We start from the raw sequence: 25,594 nt of genomic DNA on the forward strand, positions 1-25,594 counted from the left end.
AAAATGGAGAGGAGCCTGAGGAAAAGGAGGTCCAGCAACAGGCCCAAAGTGGGATCCAGCTCAAGAGGAGGCCCAAGGCCTGACACCATTACTGATGCTATGGTGTGCTCCCAAAAAAGGGCCTAGAATGACAGCCCTCTTAAAGACCCAACAAGCAGCTGAGTTGGATACAGATATTTACACCCAACCAGTGGACAGAAGCTGGGGACCCTTGTGGTCAAATTAGGGAAAAGCTGGAAGAAGTTGAGGAGGAGGGCGGCCCTGTAGGAGGACCAGCAGTCTCAACTAACCTGGACCCCCATATTTCTCAGACACTGAGCCACCAACCAGGCAGCATACACCAGCTGATAGGAGGCCCCCCGACACATACACAGCAGAGGACTGCCTGGTCTGGCCTCAGTGAGAGACTTGAGGCCCCAGGGAGTGGGGAGGTCTGGTGGGGTGAGGTGGGTTGGGGGCGGGGACATCCTCTTGGAGACGGGGTTGTGGGGAGATGCTATGAGGAACAGTCAGAGGGCAGACCCTGAGGCAGATAAAGACTGGACTGTAAAAAATATTAAAGAATTTTAAAAAAATTGAAATGAAACCCAGACTTACCTCTGTAAGACACACAGGAAGCCTCCCCTTTGACATGTAACCTGGGCATTAAGTACTAACTAAGCACATAGTAAGTTAGGGATGAATAAACACTCATGAAATGACTGAGTATATAGTATATGCATATATTTTATATATAAACGCTATCTGAACATATACTTGTGAAATGAGGCTGAAGATGCTTATGAAATGTTTATTTTACCAGCTGATAAGTTAGTCAGTCGTTCACTTGAAAGGTCATGCTCACATGGTGCAAGAAACAAGACAGATACATTGCTAGCGAGAGAAGACTGCTAACCATTGCTCGTTGCCAAACTGTAGGAACCAAACACTGGGGATACTTTTTACATCGGCATACTTCTGCACACTCAGAACTACCTCAAAGGTAAGTAGTCTCTTCTGTTCAAAGATGGGGACCCTGAGTGTCTTCTCCTTCCAGAAAATGTCTAAAACACATACATAGCAAGGCATTACCAGCAATGATTTAAACATTTGGAAAAAAAACTCCTCTGTGTGTTTGTGTGTGTGTGTGTGTGTGTGTGCACGCATGCACATGTGTAAAATGTAATAAGCTATCAGAAAATAGAAATTTAGTGAGAAAACCCTACTCCCAGTAGTTAAAGCTAGATCATTAACTGAGATGTTCATTTCAGTCCCTTTCTTGTGTATATTTAAAATCATGAACCAATGACATTCAAAAAGGAATGTCAACAATTTTTAAAATGGAACCTGCTTGGTTTTACTTATTTTTTATTACTTTTTTAAAATTTATTCATTTATTATATGTAAGTACACTGTAGCTGTCTTCAGATACATCAGAAGAGGGCATCAGATCTCTTTACAGATGGTTGTGAGCCACCATGTGGTTGCTGAGATTTGAACTCAGGACCTCTGGAAGAGTAGCCAGTGCTCTTAACCACTGAGCCATCTCTCCAGCCCCTTTTTATTCCTTTTTAATTAGGTGTGTGCATATATGTTTGTACTGGGGTATCTGCAGGTGAACGCATGTGCCTATGGGGGGCCTGAGGCAGTAATAAGCCACCCAACATGGACACTGGGAACTTCAGTGTTCCCTCCGCAAAAGCAGAACTTGCTCTTAATTGCCGCTGAGCTGTCTCTCCTCCCCTGACATCCGGTTTTAAAATGAAAGCATGCACATTATAAAAATTTGGGCGATGCAGAAATATATAAAGGAAATTAAAGTCATCTGGAGTCTCATTAATCAAAAATAAAGTTAATATATTCTTATTTCCCTCCAGTCTTTTTCTGACAGTTTTAAACTTACAGTATACAAGACTTTTAAGCATAATTAGCAAAAGGTTGGAGTGATGGACAAAGAACTTGGTGACAGTATTTGCCACTATAGGTTTTTAAGAGGCAGACAGTAACCATTCAGTATCTCTGTCTACTCATAAGGCTTTCAACCAGCAAGTCCTAACACTTACACTTTCTAGTGTGCGGATGGCCAGGGTCACTGGTTTTGCACATATCCCACACAAACTTTTAACCACATTCCCCTGGGAAAGAAAGGGTAACCGATAAGTCTGATGAAAAGGTTCCATATATCACAAGAAAATATATATTATGTGTTAAACATTTTGCATACTTCATATAAAAGAGGGTTAGCAGGAATATAAGGCATGACTGATAATGGCTCAGGAGGTCTGACTGGTATAACAGACTTGTTTTTCTACTATTAAACTTCAAAGGAATTTATTATCAAAATTAAAAATGAAGCCTTGGTTCTAGATAAAGGCATAATCCCATTCAACAGTTGTCAAGGAGCGTGTGTCGGCAGAGTCTGCACACAGCACTGAAGGGCAGGAGGAAGCAATAGGTGGGCTCCAGTTGGAATGTTGAATATATTCAGACAGCGGCCTCTTGAGTTAGACAGTCATGACACACTGGATGAACTGAAAAAGGAAACCAGTGTTATATTACAGTCTGCCGAGTACTGAGGGTGCCATGGCTTCTGAGGTGCCATGGCCTCTGAGGTGGCATAGCCTCTGAGGTGGCATAGCCTCTGAGGTGGCATAGCCTCTGAGGTGTCATAGCCTCTGAGGTTCCATGGCTTCTGAGGTGCCATGGCCTCTGAGATGGCATAGCCTCTGAGGTGGCATAGCCTCTGAGGTGGCATGGTCTCTGAGGTGGCATGGCCTCTGAGGTGTCATAGCCTCTGAGGTGCCATGGCCTCTGAGGTGTCATAACCTCTGAGGTGCCATGGCCTCTGAGGTGTCATAACCTCTGAGGTGCCATAACCTCTGAGGTGCCATGGCCTCTGAGGTGCCATAACCTCTGAGGTGTCATGGCCTCTGAGGTGTCATAACCTCTGAGGTGCCATGGCCTCTGAGGTGGCATAGCCTCTGAGGTGCCATAACCTCTGAGGTGCCATGGCCTCTGAGGTGCCATAACCTCTGAGGTGTCATGGCCTCTGAGGTGTCATAACTTCTGAGGTGCCATGGCCTCTGAGGTGCCATGGCCTCTGAGGTGCCATAACCTCTGAGGTGTCATGGCCTCTGAGGTGCCATGGCCTCTGAGGTGCCATGGCCTCTGAGGTGTCATGGCCTCTAAGGTGTCATAACTTCTGAGGTGACATGGCCTCTGAGGTGCCATAGCCTCTGTGGTGCCATGGCCTCTGAGGTGTCATGGCCTCTGAGGTGTCATGGCCTCTGAGGTGTCATGGCCTCTGAGGTGTCATAACTTCTGAGGTGCCATGGTCTCTGAGGTGCCATGGCCTCTGAGGTGTCATGGCCTCTGAGGTGTCATAACCTCTGAGGTGTCATGGCCTCTGAGGTGTCATAACTTCTGAGGTGTCATGGCCTCTGAGGTGTCATAACCTCTGAGGTGCCATGGCCTCTGAGGTGCCATGGCCTCTGAGGTGTCATGGCCTCTGAGGTGCCATAACCTCTGAGGTGTCATGGCCTCTGAGGTGTCATGGCCTCTAAGGTGTCATAACTTCTGAGGTGACATGGCCTCTGAGGTGCCATAGCCTCTGAGGTGTCATAACTTCTGAGGTGCCATGGTCTCTGAGGTGCCATGGCCTCTGAGGTGTCATGGCCTCTGAGGTGTCATAACCTCTGAGGTGTCATGGCCTCTGAGGTGTCATAACTTCTGAGGTGTCATGGCCTCTGAGGTGTCATAACCTCTGAGGTGCCATGGCCTCTGAGGTGCCATGGCCTCTGAGGTGTCATGGCCTCTGAGGTGCCATAACCTCTGAGGTGTCATGGCCTCTGAGGTGTCATGGCCTCTAAGGTGTCATAACTTCTGAGGTGACATGGCCTCTGAGGTGCCATAGCCTCTGAGGTGTCATAACTTCTGAGGTGTCATGGCCTCTGAGGTGCCATGGCCTCTGAGGTGTCATAACTTCTGAGGTGACATGGCCTCTGAGGTGCCATAGCCTCTGTGGTGCCATGGCCTCTGAGGTGTCATAACCTCTGAGGTGTCATGGCCTCTGAGGTGTCATAACTTCTGAGGTGTCATGGCCTCTGAGGTGTCATAACCTCTGAGGTGCCATGGCCTCTGAGGTGCCATGGCCTCTGAGGTGTCATGGCCTCTGAGGTGCCATAACCTCTGATTTGCCTTAGCCTCTGTGGTGCCATAGTCTTCCTGTGGAAAACTTCCATTTTAGTTCTCTATCTTGACATCAAGGGTGAACAAGAATGACAAAAAGTCCCAATTTTCTACGTTATGCATAAATGAAGGGTGGGGAAGACTTTTGTAAAGTCTGATGGACTTCTCACTTTTATTGGAAGGAGGAATCCCATCAACAGATAAAGAATTTAAATCCCCAAATAACAGTTAAGAGTCTGGAAACAGTCATGGTGAAAAGTACCTGCCCGCAAGAACAAATCGGCTTACACTGTCCTATCAACGGACTACCAGACTGTGACTTCACCCCACTGCTCCAGGAGGTGACTTCTAATACACCCTTTAAAATCTGCTTCATCAGAGTCAAAGCCGTGCACACACAGAAAGAGAAAAGCCGACCTCGCTCTGGCAAGTCCGAATCACACAACTGGCAGCATCAGACCTTGCTAGGCAGGGCTGCCAACCCAACCTGGTCCGCGAGAGCAGTGGTTCTCAACCTTCCTAATGCTGCACCCCTTTAATATGGCTCCTCACGCTGTGGTGACCCCAAATATAAAGTCATCTTTGTAGCTATTTCATAACTACAGTTATGCCACTGTTATGAGTTGTAAGGTAAGTATCTGATCCTTGGGGCGATCTTTGGAGACTCCTGTGAAAGGATTGTCTACCATTAAAGGGGTCACCATCTAGAGGTTGAGAATCCTTACACTAGACCACGTCCCTCCTGAGCTTACACTCCAACACAGGTAAGGAGCTACACAATGCTAGTTCCTGCATCAGTTCTGCTAAGCCGACTTGATTGTTCTTAACTCGAGAGACAAAGAAGCCAGATTAGGACACGTAGAACCCTGTTTGGTGGTCCCCTCTAATGCCAAAGTCTTTCTCATTCCATTGGGTATCTCTGTAAATAGCTTGTTTTAAATCATGGTTTAAGGTGGTGTCCTCTGTATGTTCTCAAGGAACAGCACAGGCGTGCAGAGCACAGCTGCAGGCAGCCTCTCGGTGGCATGCTTGTTTGACACAGGGTGAGAGCAGAGGTAATATCTGCATTGCAGGCCATCTCAGCACGGCTGGCTGAAGTCTGACAACAGCTTTCAAAGAGATCTTACTGTTACTTTGTATATGTGTGCATGCGGCACATGGTGTGTGTAAGGATGTGTGTATGTGGTACATAGTGTGTGTCAGGATGTGTATATGTGGTGCATGCTGTGTGTCAGGATGTGTGTATGTGGTACATAGTGTGTGTAAGGATGTGTCTATGTGGTACATGGTGTGTGTAAGGATGTGTGTATGTGGTACATGGTGCACGGTGGGTGTCAGGATGTGTATGTGGTACATGGTGTGTGTCAGGATGTGTGTCTGTGGTACATGGTGTCTGTAAGGATGTGTGTATGTGGTACATAGTGTGTGTAAGGATGTGTCTATGTGGTGCATGATGTGTGTCAAGATGTGTATATGTGGTACATGGTGTCAGGATGTGTGTATGTGGTACATGGTATGTGTAAGGATGTGTGTATGTGGTACATAGTGTGTGTAAGGATGTGTGTCTGTGGTGCATGCTGTGTGTCAGGATGTGTATATGTGGTACATAGTGTGTGTAAGGATGTATGTATGTGGTACGTAGTGTGTGTAAAGATGTGTGTCTGTGGTGCATGGTGTGTGTCAGGATGTGTATATGTGGTACATGCTGTGTGTCAGGATGTGTGTATGTGGTACGTAGTGTGTGTAAGGATGTGTGTATGTGGTACATGGTGTGTGTCAGGATGTGTGTATGTGGTACATGGTGTACGGTGTGTGTCAGGATGTGTATATGTGGTGCATGCTGTGTGTCAGGATGTGTGTATGTGGTACATGGTGTGTGTAAAGATGTGTGTATGTGGTGCATGCTGTGTGTCAGGATGTGTGTATGTGGTACATAGTGTGTGTCAGGATGTGTATAGCTGGTACATGGTGTGTCAGGATGTGTATATGTGGTACATAGTGTGTGTAAGGATGTGTATATGTGGTACGGTGTATGTCAGGATGTGTATATGTGATACGTGGTGTGTGTAAGGATGTGTGTATGTGGTACATGGTGCACAGTGTGTGTCAGGATGTGTATATGTCATCCATGCTGGGTGTTGGGGTGCACATGCATGTGGAGGCTAAAGAGCAACCTCAAGTGTTACGCCACAGGCACTATTCACCTTTGAAGAGTGTTTTCATTGGCTTAGAATTCACTAAGCAGACGAGGCTGGATGGTGGGCAAGTCCCAGGATCCACCATTTTCTATGTCCACAGTACTGCGGTTACAATAGGATGCCACCACACTCAGCTTTTTGTACATGTGTCCTGAGGACTGACCTGAGTGAGGCCCTCCTGTCTATTTGCAGCCAAGCTACTACCCATGCCTGACAGATTCACCATTATTATGATGTACACTATGCCCAGTCTCAGCACCACCAGGGAGCTGTTTCTACGAGCTGGTCAGTCAACTGCCAGGCCTGAAATTGACATAGTCCTCTAGCCTCAGCTAGGATTACAGGCACGAACCACCACGGCCAATTATGCCTTCTGGGATTGTTGTTGTTTTGTTTTGTTTTAGGCAGAGTCTCACAGACATAGCTCAGACTGGCTTAAACTCATGGCAATCCATCTGCATTAGCCTCCTGAGGGCATGAACCACCACGTCCATATTCTTAATAGCTAACTGCAGAAGGGACTCCCTTTCACGGACAGCTTTTCTCCTACTTAGCCCTCATTTATGGAGACTTACATCATCGTACGAGAAATTCACAACTCCTTGTTGACCAGAATCCCGTCTGCGGAAGCTATCTGCAAAACAACATAGTAAAAGGTGGTTTTTTTTCCCTAAACTGCTTTTATAAACGCACGAGAGCTAACTATTTGGCACTGGGATCAAATGTCAATAACAAGTAAATTCTACAACCAATCAGGATAAGGCCAAAGAAAATGTGTAAAAGTGGCCAATGGTTGTTTTCGCTGTGGACCTTAGAAAAATAACCTCAGTTGGTAAAGGCAGTTTAGCCTTCAAGGCCCTTTAACTGCTATGAAAGCACAGGATTTTCAGCACTGTGATAGCACGTGCACTGCTTAAGCAAGGAAGCAGATGGATAGCAGACATGATGAGTGGGCTGTGACCAAATATCCCACCAACTTCAGCCCTGCTGGCCAAAAACGACTTGCGTTAATTTTGTTCTTTGCAAACCTCCCACGGTTGAAGAGAATTACTCATAACTGCACTCTGCAACTGACACTGTACAACTCAGGCTGTGGGGGTAGCACAGTGGCTCAGAGTTTACCCAGCATGCATGAGCCCTCTGTAACCCTAGCACCATAAACAAATGCACTCACAAAAAGGACAGCTATATTTGCAGCATTTAAATGAAATGAACCACGATTACTCAGTAATCTAAAAAACCCTCTAAAAAGCATATTACGCCCCATTTTTTTTAAATAATTGTGCTAAGGGTCTACTAAATCACCCCCTAAAACCATAAAAAGCTGGGCAGAACAGAAGTTCAGAGGTATGGAGACATGACTAATGCCATAAAAAAAAGGGGGGGTCTTCTCAGCTCCTGGTAATGCTGAATGGGTTCAGGGACAAACCTGTGAGAGCCCTCAGTTTGACACAGCAGGCTATGTAGTCATCAAAGGTGATCTTCCCGCTGGTGCTGTACCGCTTTGCTACTGAATTCACGGTTTGGGGGCTCAACCTGAACCCTGGAAGGCAGAAAAGTCACCCAGCAAGAGAAGGTTGAAGGTTAAAAACAAAACAAAACTCCCAAATAAAAAAAAAACAACATTAGAGACAGAAAGAGAGAGGGGAGGAGGGAAGGACGAAGGAAGGGAAGGAGAGGGCGAGAGGGGGAGAGGTTGTCTTCAAGGAGCACACACTTTAGAGACTTATAAGTTAATGGAGAGCTCCCCTTGGTGATACAAACCCATAGTGGTTAGGGCCTTCTGCAGCTCCTGGGGATCCACTGTCCCACTCCTATCACTGTCGAAGCTGATGAAGTGTTGTCTCCAGCCACTCAGCACAGTCCAGAGCTCTCTGAACTCACTGAACCCCATCGTGCCAGACATATCTCTCTGGATTATAGTCAAGGACAGAACTGTCCCATCTCACACCTTTCACGATCCCGTGAGAGAACGGAGGAGGGTAAGGGGGAATTCAATGCATTCTGTTAAAATGGCAGGAGGACAGCCCGCACTTTAAAAAGCCAGTCTATATTCTTGTTGGTGTGATATAAGAAAAAGTAATGATAAGTGGTGTCCTCATCAATGCAAGAGTTAAAGCTCTGAATACCCATATTTACTGTGGGGGGGAAAAGATACAGCGTTGTAAGCCACCATAAGTTAAAAGGCAGCTTTCTTACTGGAATTGGGCTGCATTTCCTCGGTGCTCTAGGTTATGGGTTCTGAGAGCCCCTTGGACTTCACCTGTAGAAAGTGAACTGCAGTGGAAAGTGTCACTGAGCCAAACCGAGACTAACCTCTGGCCGGCCTTCTCGTGCACTCCCATGCTGTACTACACTAACACTAGCTAACACACTCTCCACCCATTTCGAGAAGATCTCTGTAGCTCAGGCTTACCTCCAACTTGCAAGACAGCTCATGTTGCCCTCACATTCACAGTGATCCTCCTGCCTCAGCATCCTGAGTGCTAAGATTACAGGCATGAGCCACCACACCACCCATGGCACCTTGGGCAATCCTGAACAACCGCCCTTCTACTTACTAAACTTCCCGTCTGTTTCTCATACCAAATTATATCCTAACAGCTAGTTATTTCACACAGCTTTTTAGTGGTTACTTAATATTTTTGTGCACACTTGTTCCTTCATCCTGAGATGAGGTTTTTTTTTAGAAAAATATTTTGTTTTTGCCATGTGGGGGAAAAACAACACTCTAGACAGCCATGTAAAGGATACATCCAGCATTGAAACCATAAGGCGACAAGTCTCCAGGTTAAAAGCTGTTGAAAATAAAGTACACGAATCAATATAATTTCAAAATTTCCGCACTACACTGGAATCATTCAAATTAATAAAGAATTCTAGTATTAATTCACCTCTTTAAAACATGCAACTCAGAAAGGACTGAAAGAACTGAAGGGACTTGCAACCCCATAAGAACAACAATGCCAACCAATCAGAGCGTCCAAGGACTAAGCCACTACCCAAAGACTATACATGGACTGACCCTGGGCTCCAACTGCATAGGTAGCAATGAATAGCCTAGTAAGAGCACCAGGGGAAGGGGAAGCCCTTGGTCTTGCCAAGGTTTGACCCCCAGTGTAGGGGATTGTTGGGAGGGCCGTAATGGGGGGTGGATGGGGAGGGGAACACCCATATAGAAGGGGAGGAGAGGGGGGGAGCGTTAAGGACAGGAAACCAGGAAAGGGAATTACATTTGAAATGTAAATGAGAAATACCCAATTTAATAAAAATTTAAAGAAAAAAAAGAGAATTAACTACCACACACACACACACACACACACACACACACACACACACACACACACACAAATGCCACTCAGTTTGTATGGGACAGAGCTCACCACGTTTGGCTTATGCCATTGTGGGACTGTGAGGCAAACATGGTCCAGTTTGAAAAATTGTACTATTCATATATCTGCCCACGTTCTAGATACCTGTGGGAAGCCCAATCCCTGTTCCCCTCAAGATTCAATCACCTTGTAAATAGGGTTAGGATCAACTGGCAGCCCCACAGTTAGCTGATTCAGTCATTTCTTTAAGCTGTAGGACTCCGTGGGCTCTTTAACAGACACCCAGCCACTCCCTAGTCCCTGTGATCTAGAACTGTCTGAAGAATCTGTAGCAATACTAAGGTACCACGGTCTGCTATCCTTGGCTGAGCAGAACACTGTGGAGACAGCATCTGTCATCCTCAAGCCAAAATGATCTTGGACTACTTGGCGACTTTAATAGCCAATAACCCCAACTTCTGCATCTGACCCAATGTTCTCTCATGTAGAAGAAATACTATTTAGAATGTACCACTGTGCTTCGCAGACCTCTAGCATCTACAGTACTAGAGCCATGAATATTTTAACAACTGGAAGCTATGAGCCGCCACTTCGATGTGGTCAGTACACTTGATCTTCCCGCCAGTGGAAAGGGCAAAGGTCCTCGTTCATAACTTCCTTTCACTCCTTGACTCTACAAGTTCGTGTGACTTCTGCCATAGCGGAACACGTCATTCAAGGTGACTTGAGTCCATGTTCCTGAACCACAGTCCTCCGTGTTTGGCTCAGAATAAACCATCTCTTTATCACCTTTAAAGTGGACTCTGTTTTATACTCTTTATACGGTTTATATACTGTATGGCTCGGGTGGCATTGTTCTCCAATACAGAATGCTACAGGGTGCTCTGCTCTCTGGGTAAAGGCCAGAACCTCTACTTATCATGAATTGTCCCACTTCAGCAGCCAGGCGGGATCTCCACAGGGATTTTGCCATAACTAAACCGTGTTCCATCTGGGTCTTTCGCATACACCGTTCTATATGTCTGAATTATGTGCCTATGCCCCTCCCCCATTGTCATCACTGTGGCTGGAATTTTGTTTCTTCTTCAGCCTCCGTATCAGTTCTTCGGGTGCACTCCCATCAAGCTAGACTGTGTGCCTTCTTGTAATGATCTCAGCCTCAGTATTTATCCCAGGGACCCCCAGCAGGTGGAACTCTTTCTGCACACCCAGTGTGACCGTCCATCAAAACATGGACTGGTGGGTTGAAGGGATGACTGGATGGGTGAACTGAATTCTCACCCCTAGATAGGAGCTGTAGTTTAGTGTAGACGTGTCCCTCATTCGTTAAGGCTAAGGGGGAATGTAGATTATTATTTTTAATAGACTATTTTGGGTTTTATTGGCATTTAAAAGTTTCATATCGTTTCAAAATTATCCACGTGGTGCTTCGCTTGTGCCGTGTGCTTTTGTTCGCTCTACCATATCTCAATCATCTTTTTCTTCCAGTAGAAACGACGATCCAGGCCTGGCAAGGAAGGAAGCTTCCCCCCTGCTTCTGTTAAGGTTCTTGCGGAGGAACCACTGAAGCTGAGGAAAGGAAAAAGGTAACTTTCCATTTGGAAAGTCGGGTTCCCCTCCTGGGGTGAATGGTTCTGACCTGTAGCATCCCGCTTGCCCCTTCCACTTTCAAGTCTGTGGCCTACGACTTGGAATCTGTGTTTAAAGGACTGGTGGCTGTACAGTGTCTGTGCTGCGGAACTCACGACAGCCACAGGTTGGGAGGTTTATCATGGCGAGTTACTACAGGGAACTAAGCTAACTAACTGGATCGCATGGTCCTTGTGTTTCAGGAAGTGGGCTCGTAGGACCAAGTTACATGACAGGAATTTCAAGAGCTCTTCCTTCTTGAACTGATTTCCCAACTAGCTGAGAGCTACAGTGCCAGTCCTCAGGTGTGAGCTCTGAGCAGTTTAACTTACCGCTTGCTATAAAGTGGAGGGGCCCATCTGATGTTCTGACTTCGTTAACAAGTGCAAAGAAGTTAGAAGGTGGCCCAGTCGGGCCAAGACAGTATTTATTATTTACCCCAGACACTTCTCGTGGTCAAGATTAGATTTAAAACAAAATGAAACAAACCAAACCAACCAACCAGCCCAGGGCACGTGGGATAATAAGCCTCAGCCAGGATTCAACACCTTTGCAACGTTTACTTTCCGATTTGCTTCCCGGAGCACAGTTCTGAGAAGTCAGGGCAGTAGGCTGTGGGATGAACAGTGGGGCAGTGCATACTGTCTGTAAAGGACAGAGGAGGGAGCAGAAGGCTGGCATGGAGCGAAAGCAGGAAGGGGACTCTGTCCTCAGCATGAACACATCTTCTCAGGTGACAGAAAGAATGACCTAGGCGACGTCATGGCCGGCAAGTGTTTGTATTACCAGGTAAGCCCAGGGCCCAGAGATCAGACAGCCAGACTGGCCACTCTCTCAGTGCCACCAGAGTTAGGATAGAGCAAGCACTTGGCAAAGTCACTGGTGCCTGTTAGCACTTAGCATTAATGATACCTGACCTGGTGGATTCCATTTCAGCACCCTAACTTGTCCTCCGTGTGGGAGGCTGCCCAAATTGTCTCACTGGTTTGAATGGTCCCGGAATACAGGGAACCTGCTAGGAACTATGCTCTATGAACCTTTTAAAATAATAGCTCGATGGATGAGAAAAGTCTGATTTCTTTAAAGGAACAATTGCCGTCCGCCGCCGCCGAGGTACAGAGAACAAGAATACGGTTAGAAAGATCCCAAGGCTTACGTTTGTATCCTCCCGCTATGCCAGACTGAGTTAGGCATCGCTGCAACTCGTCAGCATCAATTTGTCCGTCCTTTAAAAAAGAAACAAAAACCGAGAGAGGAAATCAGAGCGGTGATTTGCATTTTCAAGTCCCTAAGCAGCACTGACAGGAGAAAGTAGTTAGTTATATGTAGCATTTCTTTAGAGGAACCCCTTTCAAAATTCTCCCTACCCTAATTCCAAAAATAATCCAATGGTGAGAGAATATTTGCCATGGCAAACAGCCCGCACCCAGTTTGACCCAAGAAGCTATCAACATCAACCACTTTAAAATTATTTCACAGAGTTGTTTAAAACCATAGCCCTCCAACCCCCTTTTTGAAAGAGTGGGGAAGTAGGGTCTATCATAGACTTTTAAGCATCAGGAAATACAAGGTCAGGTCCAAGGAGAAAGAGGCCCTTGGGTCAACTTGACTCGGGAGACAGGGTTTTCCGAGCACAATTATATAGATACCAATACCTACTGACTGAGGTCAGAATAAGACACACAACACTTCTAGGGATTTTAAATAAAATATATAAATCCGAGTTGGTGAGAGCCATCGCGTTATAAATAGGGACGGGATCAATAATTTGCAAGAAGATGAATGTGTGAAATAGAGGCCAGTGCTACTGAAAGCCAAGCAGGTGGAGTTGCTTACATGCTTGAAGACACTGGCAATCTAAGAATGCTTGCCTTGAGGTGTGCTTTCGTCTTGTGGTTTCAAAGACACGGATCAATAACAGATTAAGTAGACACTCGAGAGGAAAGTTTCCCAGTCTTCGACTCAATTTTCCATTCAAATTCTCAAAGTCGGGTTTCTTAGAGCACCACCTCATCCGAGGCGGCTGGAAGATTTTGCTTAGCATATTCTAGAGCACTTTTTGTTTGTTTATGTTTGGTTGGTTTTTTAAAATCACGATCTCATTCTTTTGGACTCTTGTTTAAAACAAGTCTAAGGTGAATAAGTAGGAAGGTCCTCTCTGGACACATCTGGATTATATCCCTGAATATTTACCAAACACAGTGACCTTGCAAGGCAGGCACGTGTCCTTCCCCACAGTAGCCATAGGCATCTGTCATAAAACTCTCTGAGTGAGGAAGTGGGCCTTAGGACTCGCTGACCTGCATTCCTTCTGTGGGTCATCCAGCCACAACACCTAAAAAGGGCATAGAAAGCTAGCCTCACAGGAGCATCTGCACCTAGGGTAGAGGCCACCTTCCTAATAGTGACAGTCACTCTTGTGCTTGGAAGCTCTTTTACAGAACTTCTCTACCTCCTTTGTGGGTAAACGATTAATTATCGGATTCAACTGAAAGTAGCTATCAGTCGTAATGGAGCTATAGAATCATTAATCATCGATATGTGCTTTTAGGTTGGGCAAGCCACAGTTTTATGTTCAGATTTTGAACTTCTTTTCTGTAAGCAGCCCTTGCTCTGCCCTGATAATTCAGTCCTAAAGGCACCTTTAAACTTTGTAGATCTTCGAAGTATTTTCATAATCCCCCTTCGGGTCAATCGAACCCCAGTTTAATCACAAGTTTAGTTTTAATCCGATCTGTTATCAATACACACAACAAACACTCTGTCCTGCTTTGTTCAGATCTAAAACAATGCTTTCATTTCCTTCTCCTCTTTCTTTTTTTTCAGGCAAAGGGACTCACTTCCAGGGCAAAGATAGTTTTGTGCCCCTGCAAGAAATGCTAACACAAGCAGAATATAACAATTCCTCAATAACAAAAGAAAGGCTAACCTGTCCAGCCACAGCAGCAAAGTAACCATAGAGCGGGTCCTGAGTGTGTCCAGGGAACACAGGCCCCCCAGGAGCCCCTCCACACTGTGAAAAAGAAACATAAAGGCATCAGACACAGAATTGAGTCTACTCTTTCACCATGCAAGGCTTTTGTACAATTGACACCGTGTGGCCTTCACAGCCTCTAATTCCCCACCGCCACACCACACCACACTCCGGCTCAGTGACCCACCAGGCTTTTCCACTCCTGCTCCTTTGACATTAAAAGCTGGAGACTTGGTCCAAAATAAATCTCCATGAAGGTGATGCCATTATATGGGAAGCCACTTTAAAATCCCTATTAACTAGCTTAGGCTCGGGATTGTGTTCCTGATGGTTTATTACAGCTTTAGTAGTGTTTTAAAAGTACTTGAAGTACTAGGTAAGGCTGGAGTTAGTACAGGGCTGACAGGTGTGGCTTGGGAAGAAGGATGGTCCGTTTGTATCTAAGATGAGGGTGCTTCAGTCTCTGACAGTACATCTCCAACATCTGGCGAAGTGGTCTTCCTCTAGGACTTCAGCTTATTTCTCCAGTCTTTCTGGCCGACCTGTCACTTTCTTTTCCAGGGAGTGACCACAGAACCATTCTACATCAAGATGGCTGTTGTTGCTTGGGGACATTCCGAGAGAGAGCAGGAAGTCAACACCCAGTTTGCACTATCTCACGCCACATAACCGACTCACAGAGTAGGCTTCCCGGGTCGCAGCCCACCCACCTGTGGGCCCGGGAAAGGCACAAGGAAAAGATGGGGAAGAAATATGGAGTGGGGCCAAGGCTGGACATCAGGGTCCAGGCGAACTCCCAGGGAGCGTCTGGGACCGCCCGCGGCGCCTCCTCCCGCGCGTCCGTGGCGCCCTCCAGTCCCTGGAGCCGAGAGGCTGCTGTGCCCTCACCCGCTGCACTTACCCCGCCTGGGTAGTACCCTCCGCCAGCGCCAGGGTGCCCGGGATACGACATGGTGCAGACTGCGCCTCCGCCCTGTGTGGTTGCTGCTCGGCCCGTCGGCCCAGAGCCGCCCCGGAGCGCACCACCAGGCCCCGTGGGGGACGCCGCCCGCCTTCCGCCGCCCGCCGCCATCCACCCTGATCGCCCTGCTCCACCCGGAGTGCCGCCCGCACCCTGATGCCTCCGTGCAGTGTTAGCACAGCGTGCGACCCATGGCCAGACGATGACCCAGGACCCCAAACGAGTTTATAGCAGGACCTAATCTCCCTCTCCGTCTAGTGGCACATTCCGACATCCAGGCACCGCTAGGGGATTTTCTTCTTCCTCCTACTGTGCTATTTTGTGGAACATTTATTTACTATTTACACCAAGTTATTGGATAGGGAGGATGGGATAAGGACGATGTGCACAGTTGTAGGAATGGGAAGAACAACTCCAGTGGGTGAAGGGGACACTTTGCAAAATAGGAAAGAACCTTTGATAGCCAGGTGAAACTTGACCTTGCAAGAGAGCTTTTTGCTTTGAATGACGGTGGCCTGTTTCTTTGCCAACTGTTAAGCTGGGTGCAGCTCAGGTGTGATTGCTAGGCGTGGATGTGTGCGGTGGGGTAGAAGAGGGCATTTTCTAGGCAGGAGAGCCTCACCCAGATCATTCGTGGAATATTGAATTGTTTAATTTTCTGGATGTTTCAAATAGAAACATCCGTGATGGTGAACCTTACTGAAAAGGATGTGTAACTCACTTGGGTTGTTCAGAAGATGGTTCAGTTTCTTTTTCGGCTTTCAGCGCAATTTTCAAGAGATAATTGTTTGCTTGCCCTTGACTGTAAAGGACTGAACTGTTTTTTGTTTATTTGTTTGTTTGATTGATTGATTGATTGTTTTTGATTGTTTGCTCTTACTCTTTTCTTTTGAGGCCCGGGTTCTCAGGCTATTCTCTCATGGCCTCAGCCTCCAGATGAGTCACTGTGGCTGCCTGGTTTTTTGTTTTGTTTTGTTTTTAACATTTTGAGAAATACTTTAATAAACAAAACTGATCACAGTGTGAGACCTTAACTTCTCTCAAGTTCTCTTTGGGTACATAAACTCCAAAAACATGAAAGTTATGAATACTGAGAAAAATTCTAAATAGTCCTTATGATCACATGACAAAGGTGTGGCTTGGATTATGTCTGCCTCCGGAGATAAAATTACTGTTTTCAAATACCATGGTCATTGATTAGGCATTTTGAGGTCTTGTCCTGCATTGTGGAACTTTTTAACCAGCTAGATGATCAGCACTGAACTCACACTTGAATTTAAGCTCTTTCAGGACTCATGTTTAAAAGAACACAAAAAAATATGTGTCCCTGATAAAGTGTTGGTAACTAATGCAGGATTCATTTGTCTGGTAAGTGACTATGCTAATTGTTACATTAATAGTCATTAGGCTCTGGTCACTCCTTCTCCCTTAACAAGCGAATTTTAATGGAGGGCTGTAAATGAAATCTTTACAGTGATTGCCGGCAAATTAGTATGCCCTTGCTGTTTCAGGTTCAGGAAAAAAATATGTGGCAACTAATAGTTACAACAAAGATAAATGTGTGTGTGTGTGTGTGTGTGTGTGTGTGGCACACACAAAGTAATTAATGAGTGTCAGATGTCAGACCTTCAAAACACTTTACCTGTTTGTGTAGTCCTTATAAAGTTCTTTGAGATAGGTGCTTTTATTATGAAATTCAGAAACAAGAGCTGAGGGACAGCAAGGAAAGGAGAATATGAGTTCAAAGCTGGGCTATGGCACTAGGTACTCTAGCTCTGCCCCTGGGGTTAGGGGTGGGGAGAAAATGTCCAGAAAGTAGATATTTTCCATCCCATGCTCCCTGTAGTGGCATCTTGGCTCTCATAGCCTGGCACTATCTGAGGACAGAACATATGTCAAAAGTGTGGCTGTTTTCCAGAACAACTTTATTCATTGAATCTAATAGAGTTGTTGAATGTCAGGATAACTATTTCCTTCCTGTCTTTTAAAGACAGGAAGAAATATCATTCCCAGCTCTCAGATGTACTCCAACAGAGGCGGCCAGATGTGACCCTCGGGCAGAAGTTCGTAAGCCATGGCAAGCTTATGACTCAAGAAGTACGGCCCTTAGCAAACAATTTTGCCTGTTCTAAGATCAAGTCTATTGTATTCGTAGATGAGTCACCCCGAGGAATAATGACTTCCCCAGAGTAAGAACCTGTGATTAGAATCTGCCCACTGATGAATGAGATGTGTGAGAGCAGCACTTCGAGACCATGACTTGCCTGCCTCCCACCTTGTGTATGCCCCCAGGAGTATGACAGGCTGTCCTTTCGATGTTTACCCACGCAGTGCAAACCCTTTCATTCATAGGCTGAGCATTACAGAACCTAATCGATTCATGAAAGGATAAATATTCTATATCACCATGGCAAAAACTGAAGTGCCATCATCGTGTCGTCTTTCATGGTTTTTGTATTTATTTTCACAGGCGGCATGGAGATGGGATGAAATAAGCAACTTCTCACATTCTTGGCACGTGCCAAGTGTCATGAGAGATGCTTCCTTGCGGCATTACACCATCGGAAGAAGATGTAATTATATTTTATAGATTAGGAAACTGAGTAGCAAGTAACTTTCCCAAGGTTGCCTACCAGGTTTCGACTCTCAGGATAAGTTTAAAGCCTAAGTATTTGCAATAGAAACAGACTATAAGGACACCAAGCACCATCGTGCTTTTCCTTATGGTAGAGCTGAGGCATTAGGACGCTACAGATAAAGCACCCGAGAGATAAAACAACTTCACAAAGATCCTCATGTCTACCTTCACAAGATCAACTTACCTTATCCTTAAGTAGAAACCGAGGAAAGAGGATAGCCCACTCCCACCCTGTTTCATTTTAATTTGAATCAAGTTGAAAAACCCCAGCAGAATAAGAACACATTCTTATCCCTAAATCTCCAAACCCTGAGTCCTAGATACAGGCACTGCCATCCAGGAGCCTTCTGAAAAACTCAGCAACAGAGCACCACACTCTGCGTTTCTACGGAAGGGGGCTTTCTCACGGGAGCCAGAATAGTATCATTCATCCTAGAAAACCGAGTCTTACACAAGGCTTCAGGGAGTGAGTCGGGCAGGCCACGCTGACTGAGGGCTGTGGGTAAGGACAGGCTGAGGAGAGGCGTTTCAATTTTAAACCTAGAAGGATATCGGTTACCTTGAGAAGAGAAACCTTTGTGATGTCTTGGCTAACCACACTGTTTTACAGATGACAGAGAGAGAGAGAGAGAGAGAGAGAGAGAGAGAGAGAGAGAGAGAGAGAGAGAGAGAGAGAGAGAGGGGACAAGGCCAGTGAGCGACCCACATTCTTGAAGGCTGACCTAGCTGAACATCATCATTTTGCCCTTCTGAGTAAAAGCCCTGACGTTGTTTGGCTTTGTCTCTGAGAAGAGGTTATGGTTATGCCCTCCAAAGGCCATCTGTTGTAAGTTTGATCTCCAGCCTGAAGTGCTACCACCGAAGGGGGCAGGGGCAGCATTTCAGAGGTAAAACTTTGGTGGAAGGATGCTAAGTCACCTAAGGGTATGCTGGCCCCTGGCTCCTTCCCTGCTTTCTCTGTTGGCCACCCTAGTCATTAAAGGGACTCTGGGCAGCTCAAGTGTGGGAAGCCTGACTCTGGCAGGCCTTGCCCTTCTCTCTCATTCCTTCCCTAAACACTTTATTAAATCACACTCTTAAAGCTAGCCCAGGGGCTGGAGACATGGCTCAGAGGTTAAGAGCACTGACTGCTCTTCCAGAGGTCCTGAGGTCAAATCCCAGCAACCATATGGTGGCTCACGACCATCTGGAATGGGATCTGATGCCCTCTTCTGGTGTGTCTAAAAGACTGCTACAGTGTGCTCATATATAATAAATAAATCTTTAAAAAAAAAAAAAAGCTAGCCCAGTGTCTATTCCACTTCCTCCCCTGAAGGCTGACTACCAAGGCCCAGCTATCAAAGAATCGAAGTCCAGCAATCAAACGTCACCTTTGGCTCACATAATTAACATGCCCAATTAAAATCAGAGGCATCATCCCAACACAGGGTTTCCCCTTGTACTTTTAGAAGTCACCATTTGCCTATGGGCTATGTCTGTCTCCTCCCTATCAAGAGGCAGTCCTTGGTCCTACAGAACAAATACCCAATTCCTACACTCCCTTGTTCATCTTCTCCCTCACCTTCTATGTCCTGTCTCTTGTTCACTTCCCTCTGTTTCTCTGGAGCAAATAATCTCCTTTGTGCTAAGAACTTGGTCTTGGGGGCCCTGAGCCAATGTTTTTCCTTGCAGTCATTCCAGGATAAGTTTGCTTCATAAGTTGTTTGTCTTGGGTATTCTGTTACGGCGATAGAAAGCAAACAAAGACGGGATTCTATTCTTTTCTGATATTCCCTCTGAGACCTGTCTCTACGCGTGTTTTCAAAACAAAAGGTAGCAGTCAATCCCTAAAGCAGGGTTAACACCCACGTTATACAGAACGTTCAGGCAGAACTTCCTTATCTGCAGTGGGGGAAGGGACTGTGTCGCCCTGTAACTGTAGTATGCCACCATTTCCTTCCCTTGATGCAATCACAGGTCCAGTGTATGGGGAGGAAGTGAGCACTGTACATGACAGCGTAACGGCTCAGCTTCCTCCTGGTTGTAATCTGGACGAATCAACTTGTTATCTAAAGAGCTTGAAGGGGCTCGAGACCCCATATGAACAACATTGTCAAGCAACCAGAGCTTCCAGGGACTAAGCCACTACCCAAAGACTATACATGGACTGACCCTGGACTCTGACCTCATAGGTAGCAATGAATAGCCTAGTAAGAGCACCAGTGGAAGGGGAAGCCCTGGGTCCTGCTAAGACTGAACCCCCAGTGAATGTGATTGTTGGGGGGAGGGCGGCAATGGGGGGAGGGTGGGGAGGGGAATACCCATAAGGAAGAGGAGGGGGAGGGGAATGTTTGCCCAGAAACCGGGAAAGGGAATAACACTCGAAATGTAAATAAGAAATACTCAAGTTAATAAAAAAAAAAAAGACTTCTATCTGGGGCAGGGGATATAAGTCTGTGTTAGAACACTTTGTTAGTGAACACAGGCCCTGGTTTTCATCCTCAGCACCACATACACATAGCAACAACAACAACAACAAAAACAAAAGAGACAGAGAAGGAAATAAGGAAAGCACATATTATTCCATTGTGGAAAAACTCAGATCTCCAAGTTTGGGTGGGAATGAATATCTGATAATCAGAAGGGTAATTAATTCCAAACCCATGTCCTTTCCCACGAAAGTGAGACCTGAATTCAAGTCAACAGTTTTGCCCAGAAAGCACCTTCATCTACTGAGCCATCTAACTGGTTCTCTCCTCAGTCATTATCTGTTGGAACAGAAAAGAGCTAGAAAGAAGATCGAACAGCGTGAGTGTGGGAAGGATGGGGTACCTTGCTTGCTTCTGCTAATGTGAAGACAGAGAGAACAAGCCCTGGACTCTGGGTTCTTTATTCTGGGAAGTGGGAATAATCTAATAATCTAACATGGGGCATTTGCCACCGGGCATTGCTGTGTGTTGTATAATGATAATTTATCTCACCTATACTGGCTATTCCAGGCAAATAAAGTATACTAGCTTTCTCTGAGATCCAGGGAGGACAACATATATGAGACTGTTCTTACACCACTGAACAAGGGAGTCACTAGTTATCAATGCTATTTAAATTAAAATTTCAGTTCCTTGTGTCACATGTTTAATAGTACACATGGTTAGTGTTTCCATTGCGGCTGAAAAGCCTATTGACTAGCTGTGGTTAATAATGTATCATCACCTGTAATATTCTGGGGAGCCAGTAAGCACTGTGCACAGGAATGTAAACCATCCATGATGGGCGTTACCATCCCATAAACAAAATTACATCACTGATTGAGCTCTGTTCATGGCAATGAGTAGAAGGTCATCTTCTATTCACTAATACAGTTCTACAAAGCTGTGCTTTGATGGCCATACATGTGTTGTGATACACATGGCCCTCATATCACGTGAATCATACACACACACACACACACACACACACACACACACACACACACCAAAATAATAATAAATAAAATTTAAAGTGGAAAATTCTCAAAAAAGAATTGAGAAAAATTCCTACTCTTTGAAAGAATATATTTTAGAAATCACAGTATCTAGAGGGCCAACTGCAATGTGGGAGAAGGAAGAAATTCAGACACTTGCCTGCCACCAGGCATGGAAAGACACCCAGATACCCACTTGCAACCACATGACATTGATGGGCTATAGACAGGACGAAAGTGCCAGTCTTGCTGAGTTAAAGCTATGGCAACAACAGATAACTTGGAGGAGTCCCACTGAGGATACTATATTGATGGTGTGACAGAAGCCAGAGACCTCCAGCCAGACCAATGACATATTGCACTGAACATTTGCAAGCGAAGATATTCGGACAGGGAAATATACAGTGGGACGCGCTGACACACTATAGCTTCTACAGTGAGATGCTTTGTTTGTTGTTTAACTTTCTTTGGGCGGGGAGGTTGCAAGGGCAGAGGCCAGATACAATGAGATGGGGAGAGGAGTGGGACTGGGGTGCATGATGTGAAACTCAAAAGGAATCAATAAAACATTGAAAGATTAAACTGAAAAGGCTTACAATAAAAATTCAGACTATTACATCTGAAGCACTTGTTTAAAGCAATGGACACTTAAGGAGCTATATTACCACCAATGATAAGAGTCCTTTTTTAGGGCAGACCATTACTTTTGATGAACAAAGTATAAATTATTATAGTATGATTAAAAGGAGGTGGAGAAATAAATTTTTAAAAACTGGCCATAAACCAAATTTGTGCTTATTTTTGTGCCTCTACACTTTCTCTGAGGACTAAGCAGGTCTGCTTTGTTTCTGAGGTCAGACTGGGTTATGGGCATTTGGGGTGAATTGGTCCTAGATATAAGTGTTCACACTTTATGCATGTTACCATCACCATATTTGGGAACAGGGAGTGTTAAATGATTTTTATATTACTGTAGATTCACAAAATAAGTCCAGCAATAGTTATTCATTAGCCAGCTAATTCCCCAAATCACCACCCAGAGATATGATTTATTAATATTGGTATTCTGTCTAAGCTCCGCCCCCCACAGTTACCTGGCAACAGCCAGGTATGCTCCGCCCCACAGTTACCTGGCAACAGCCAGCTGAGCCTGGCACTATAAAAGGGGGCTGCTTGCCCCCTCCTCATTCTCTTTCTTCTCTGCTCTCTTGCTCTTGCCCTCTTCCCCTTTGTCCCTTCTCTCCCCATTCCCCTCCCCGCCTTCCCTCCATGTGCTCATGGCCAGCCTCTATCCCTCTCCTCTTCTACTCTTCTTCTCTCATTAAACCTTTCCATGTGGAACCATGTTAGCTTGGTGTAGTCTGTCTGGACACCGGGATTTCTACCACAACATTGGTGGCCCTGTACGGGGAATTTGATCTTCCTGTGACTACCTGGCCTGGTAATTGCCTTTAGCCAAATACTGAGCAATATTAACACATTCCAAACCTCCAAGCTGGTCAGGCTTCCTCCGGGACAACATTACCATCTTACTTGTGATCCTTTCTCCTCCCAGCACTCTTCTTCTGATGCTTCCTTGACCTTTACTTGCAGCTCCCCTCCCGCCTTCCCTCTTTCTCTACCCTTCCTAGAGCTGGAAGTCCCACCTTATTCTCTCTAAGGCTCTGCACTGGCTCGTTGGCTTTTATCGGCAAGGCAGAGAATGAATGAGGAGCAATGTTTATACAAACTTGGGAGAGGAGCTTTTAAGAATAGACATAACAAAACCATGTCCAGATTGAAACCAGATAATGGGATAAAGAAATCAGCATTTGAGATATAATACAAGGGTAAAGTTTACACAGTGTACAAAAATAGTTTGCCAACAAGGAAGAGAGGGGAAGAGTGTGTTGGCCTCTCCCTAAGTAAAAATTAGCTTATGTTTAGCAACAGAGATGAACGTGGACTAATGTCCCTAACATTGGTCTGCTGTACAGAGTGAACCCTTAAGGGGGCTGGTTTCTATCTGCAGCTTGTCTGCAACCAGGAACATATTCTTTCAAAAAGAGTGACTTTACGCTTCTTTCCCAGTCAGACTTCTTTGTCTTGTGAGGAAGGTCAAGTCTAAAGCCAGGGTAGACTTGTGAAAGGAGGACTGAGAGTATCCCATACCACCTTAGTCATTGTATCGTCAATCCTGAAGTCACCAGGTCAGTGCAGAATCAGAAGGGAAGTGATAAACCAGGCCATGGGAGGAAAGGAGAGGAGAGAGTTTCTATTGACGTCCACACCATTGATGCGGGGGTCAATGGTATGAGTGGGGAGGGAAGAAAGGAAGAACAGTTTCAAATTAGGGCTCTAGAGACGGCAGAGTAACTGCTTGTAACCGGGATTCCAGAAAGTATATGTGTATGAGGGTGACACCTAAGTCAGCAGTAAGGGATTTCATTTTTGCATTTCTCTAAATAATACTTTTGGAATTATATCATATAATCACACCGTAACCCACTTCTTTATCCTCTAAAACTTCCTATGTGCCCAGCCATGCTGTCTCTCAAATTTACGGCCTATTTTTCTTTATTTATTTCTTTTATTTTAGTTTTGTTACAAACTCTCCCTCTCCCCTCTCTTTCCCTTCCCCTTCCCCTCCTCTTGCTAAATACATAGATACAAACCTCACCTCAGCTCAGGAATCATTCCAAAAGGGGAGCAGAAAGATTGTTAGCGCCAGAGGAACAGGAACTACTCTGTGAGACTGTGTCTCCTAGAAATGTCAGAGAATCTATACCCATGAAGTCTCACCATCGTTACTGCCTAAACAAGACCTGAACAACAGTAACTCACCAATAGACTAACACAGAAGGGGATGCACCCACAGACATGCCTACATAGAAGGGGGGGGGAAATCTCATGGGGCCTGAATCCTGGACAAAGAATTGGAAGAAAAAAACTGGGAGCAAAGACATGCTGAGAATGAGAGAAAGGCTTCACGGGGAAGAGCATACCAGTTGGTTACCTAACATCGTCTGGTCAGCTCTGAGTTCGCGTACATACAGGTAACATTGTGTGGGCTGAGCAGTAAGTTATTTTTAAAACAAAATGATGTACTTGTTGAACAGATAATAGGAAGCTGGTCTATCATGAGTGAAGTACTGGTTCCATTCCCAGCAATAAGAAAAAGAAGGATATTTCTTAGCTTACACAAAACTCTTCCAGAAGCCCCTTGCCTGTTTTCATGTAGAGAGAAGACGGTGAAGCTGGGAAAGGACCCTCGGTTAACTCTGATACCATTTCTGTATTTTGCTTGAGAAGCAGAAATTATGTCATTACTATTTTGGCAAACGAAGCTAAGTTAAGGTGAAATAGAAGCTAAGTTAAGGTGAAATAGAATACTCCATATTCTAAATTATTATGCACGAGAACAAAGAGATAGTTAAGATTCCACACAGAATAAATATGTACCCATCTAAAACGTATCAGAACTAGATATATCACCTTTAGTTATATATATATATATTAGTTACACATATTTATTTATGTATATAGTTTATTAAATTTGCTGAAACTCTTGTTTTATGAAGGACCCTGTACTGTTTCTATCTTTTAAAACGAAAAGGGTAACTTTCAAGTGAAAAGAGAGGCTTGAATTCTTTGGAAACCAAGGAGCTACACAGTTCAAGATTCTACATTTCTCTTTCTCATCCTATATTTCTCTTTCTCATCCTACATTTCTTGGAAATTCCAAGGATACAAAGACATATTTTATTCTTAAATACTTTTCTTTACCATGATTGCTAATTTTAGGCTTTATTCTTACATTTAAGCCGCCCTCTAGAGCACTCAGAAGGTATTTTATAGAAATAAACTTTGCAGACACTCTGCCTGAGAAACAGCGTGTCACTAGGATCACAAGTGCTAAGAAACTTTCTCATCCTGGTAGTGGAGTTGGAAACATGAGTTGTAAGGCACTGTCTAGTGTTAAACCCACAGTTTTTACTTACGTGCATCTTGCAGTGAGGCTTTACAGGTAGAAGTGGTGATTCTTAGAGGCCTGTGTCCCTGCTTGTTGACCTCACAACTATGGAATCAAGAACTCTGAACCTTAACAGTCATTTCCCTCTTTATCCTTGGCAATCAGTAACCAACTATAACCAAGTTCAGACTTCCCATAGGCGCTGATGAGGTTTTATGAAATACACTTGCTTCAGTGGAAAAAAAAATCCTAGCCAGGACAACTAAAAGCCAGCAGCAACAGTATTTACACACACACACAC

At 45.1% G+C, this 25,594-nt stretch overlaps 1 protein-coding gene and 1 long non-coding RNA gene across 4 annotated transcripts; one reads left to right on the forward strand and one right to left on the reverse strand.

Annotated features, from left to right (window-relative positions):
* Positions 1-708: 708 nt before the first annotated feature.
* On the forward strand, positions 709-7,988 carry LOC147994718 (uncharacterized). The gene is made up of 3 exons (XR_015686337.1): positions 709-3,271; positions 3,595-5,854; positions 5,948-7,988. It is a non-coding gene; the product is annotated as an uncharacterized LOC147994718 (long non-coding RNA).
* Positions 709-25,588, reverse strand: Sri (sorcin). Of its 3 annotated transcripts, none has more exons than XM_087659219.1 (8): positions 25,322-25,588; positions 14,256-14,339; positions 12,483-12,552; positions 9,120-9,163; positions 8,130-8,277; positions 7,795-7,908; positions 6,941-6,999; positions 709-2,510 (listed from the first exon to the last, which is right to left on the reverse strand). In XM_087659219.1, exons 1-8 carry the CDS (start codon positions 25,325-25,327, stop codon positions 2,484-2,486), a joined length of 552 nt encoding a protein of 183 aa, XP_087515345.1. In that variant the 5' UTR covers positions 25,328-25,588; the 3' UTR covers positions 709-2,483. The 3 variants fall into 3 exon arrangements, with proteins under 3 accessions (XP_087515345.1, XP_087515344.1, NP_001121662.1); NM_001128190.1 differs by lacking the exon at positions 25,322-25,588 and adding an exon at positions 15,202-15,267 and having other exon boundaries at positions 2,294-2,510; XM_087659218.1 differs by lacking the exons at positions 9,120-9,163; positions 25,322-25,588 and adding an exon at positions 15,202-15,309 and having other exon boundaries at positions 8,130-8,300; positions 12,459-12,552.
* Positions 25,589-25,594: the final 6 nt, after the last annotated feature.

The sequence above is a fragment of the Rattus norvegicus genome, chromosome 4 (assembly GCF_021556685.1).
Source record: "Rattus norvegicus strain SHRSP/BbbUtx chromosome 4, alternate assembly SHRSP_T2T, whole genome shotgun sequence".
In the NCBI taxonomy this organism is placed as follows: Eukaryota; Metazoa; Chordata; class Mammalia; order Rodentia; family Muridae; genus Rattus; species Rattus norvegicus.

Coding starts and splice junctions, on each gene's coding strand:
- Sri (XM_087659218.1), bottom strand. CDS start 15,252: ATGTCGTATCCCGGGCACCCTGGCGCTGGCGGAGGGTACTACCCAGGC. Junction 12,553..14,255: donor TTGCTGCTGTGGCTGGACAG/GTTAGCCTTTCT, acceptor TCTTTTTTAAAG/GACGGACAAATTGATGCTGA. Junction 7,000..7,794: donor CAAACTGAGGGCTCTCACAG/GTTTGTCCCTGA, acceptor GTTGTTTTGCAG/ATAGCTTCCGCAGACGGGAT.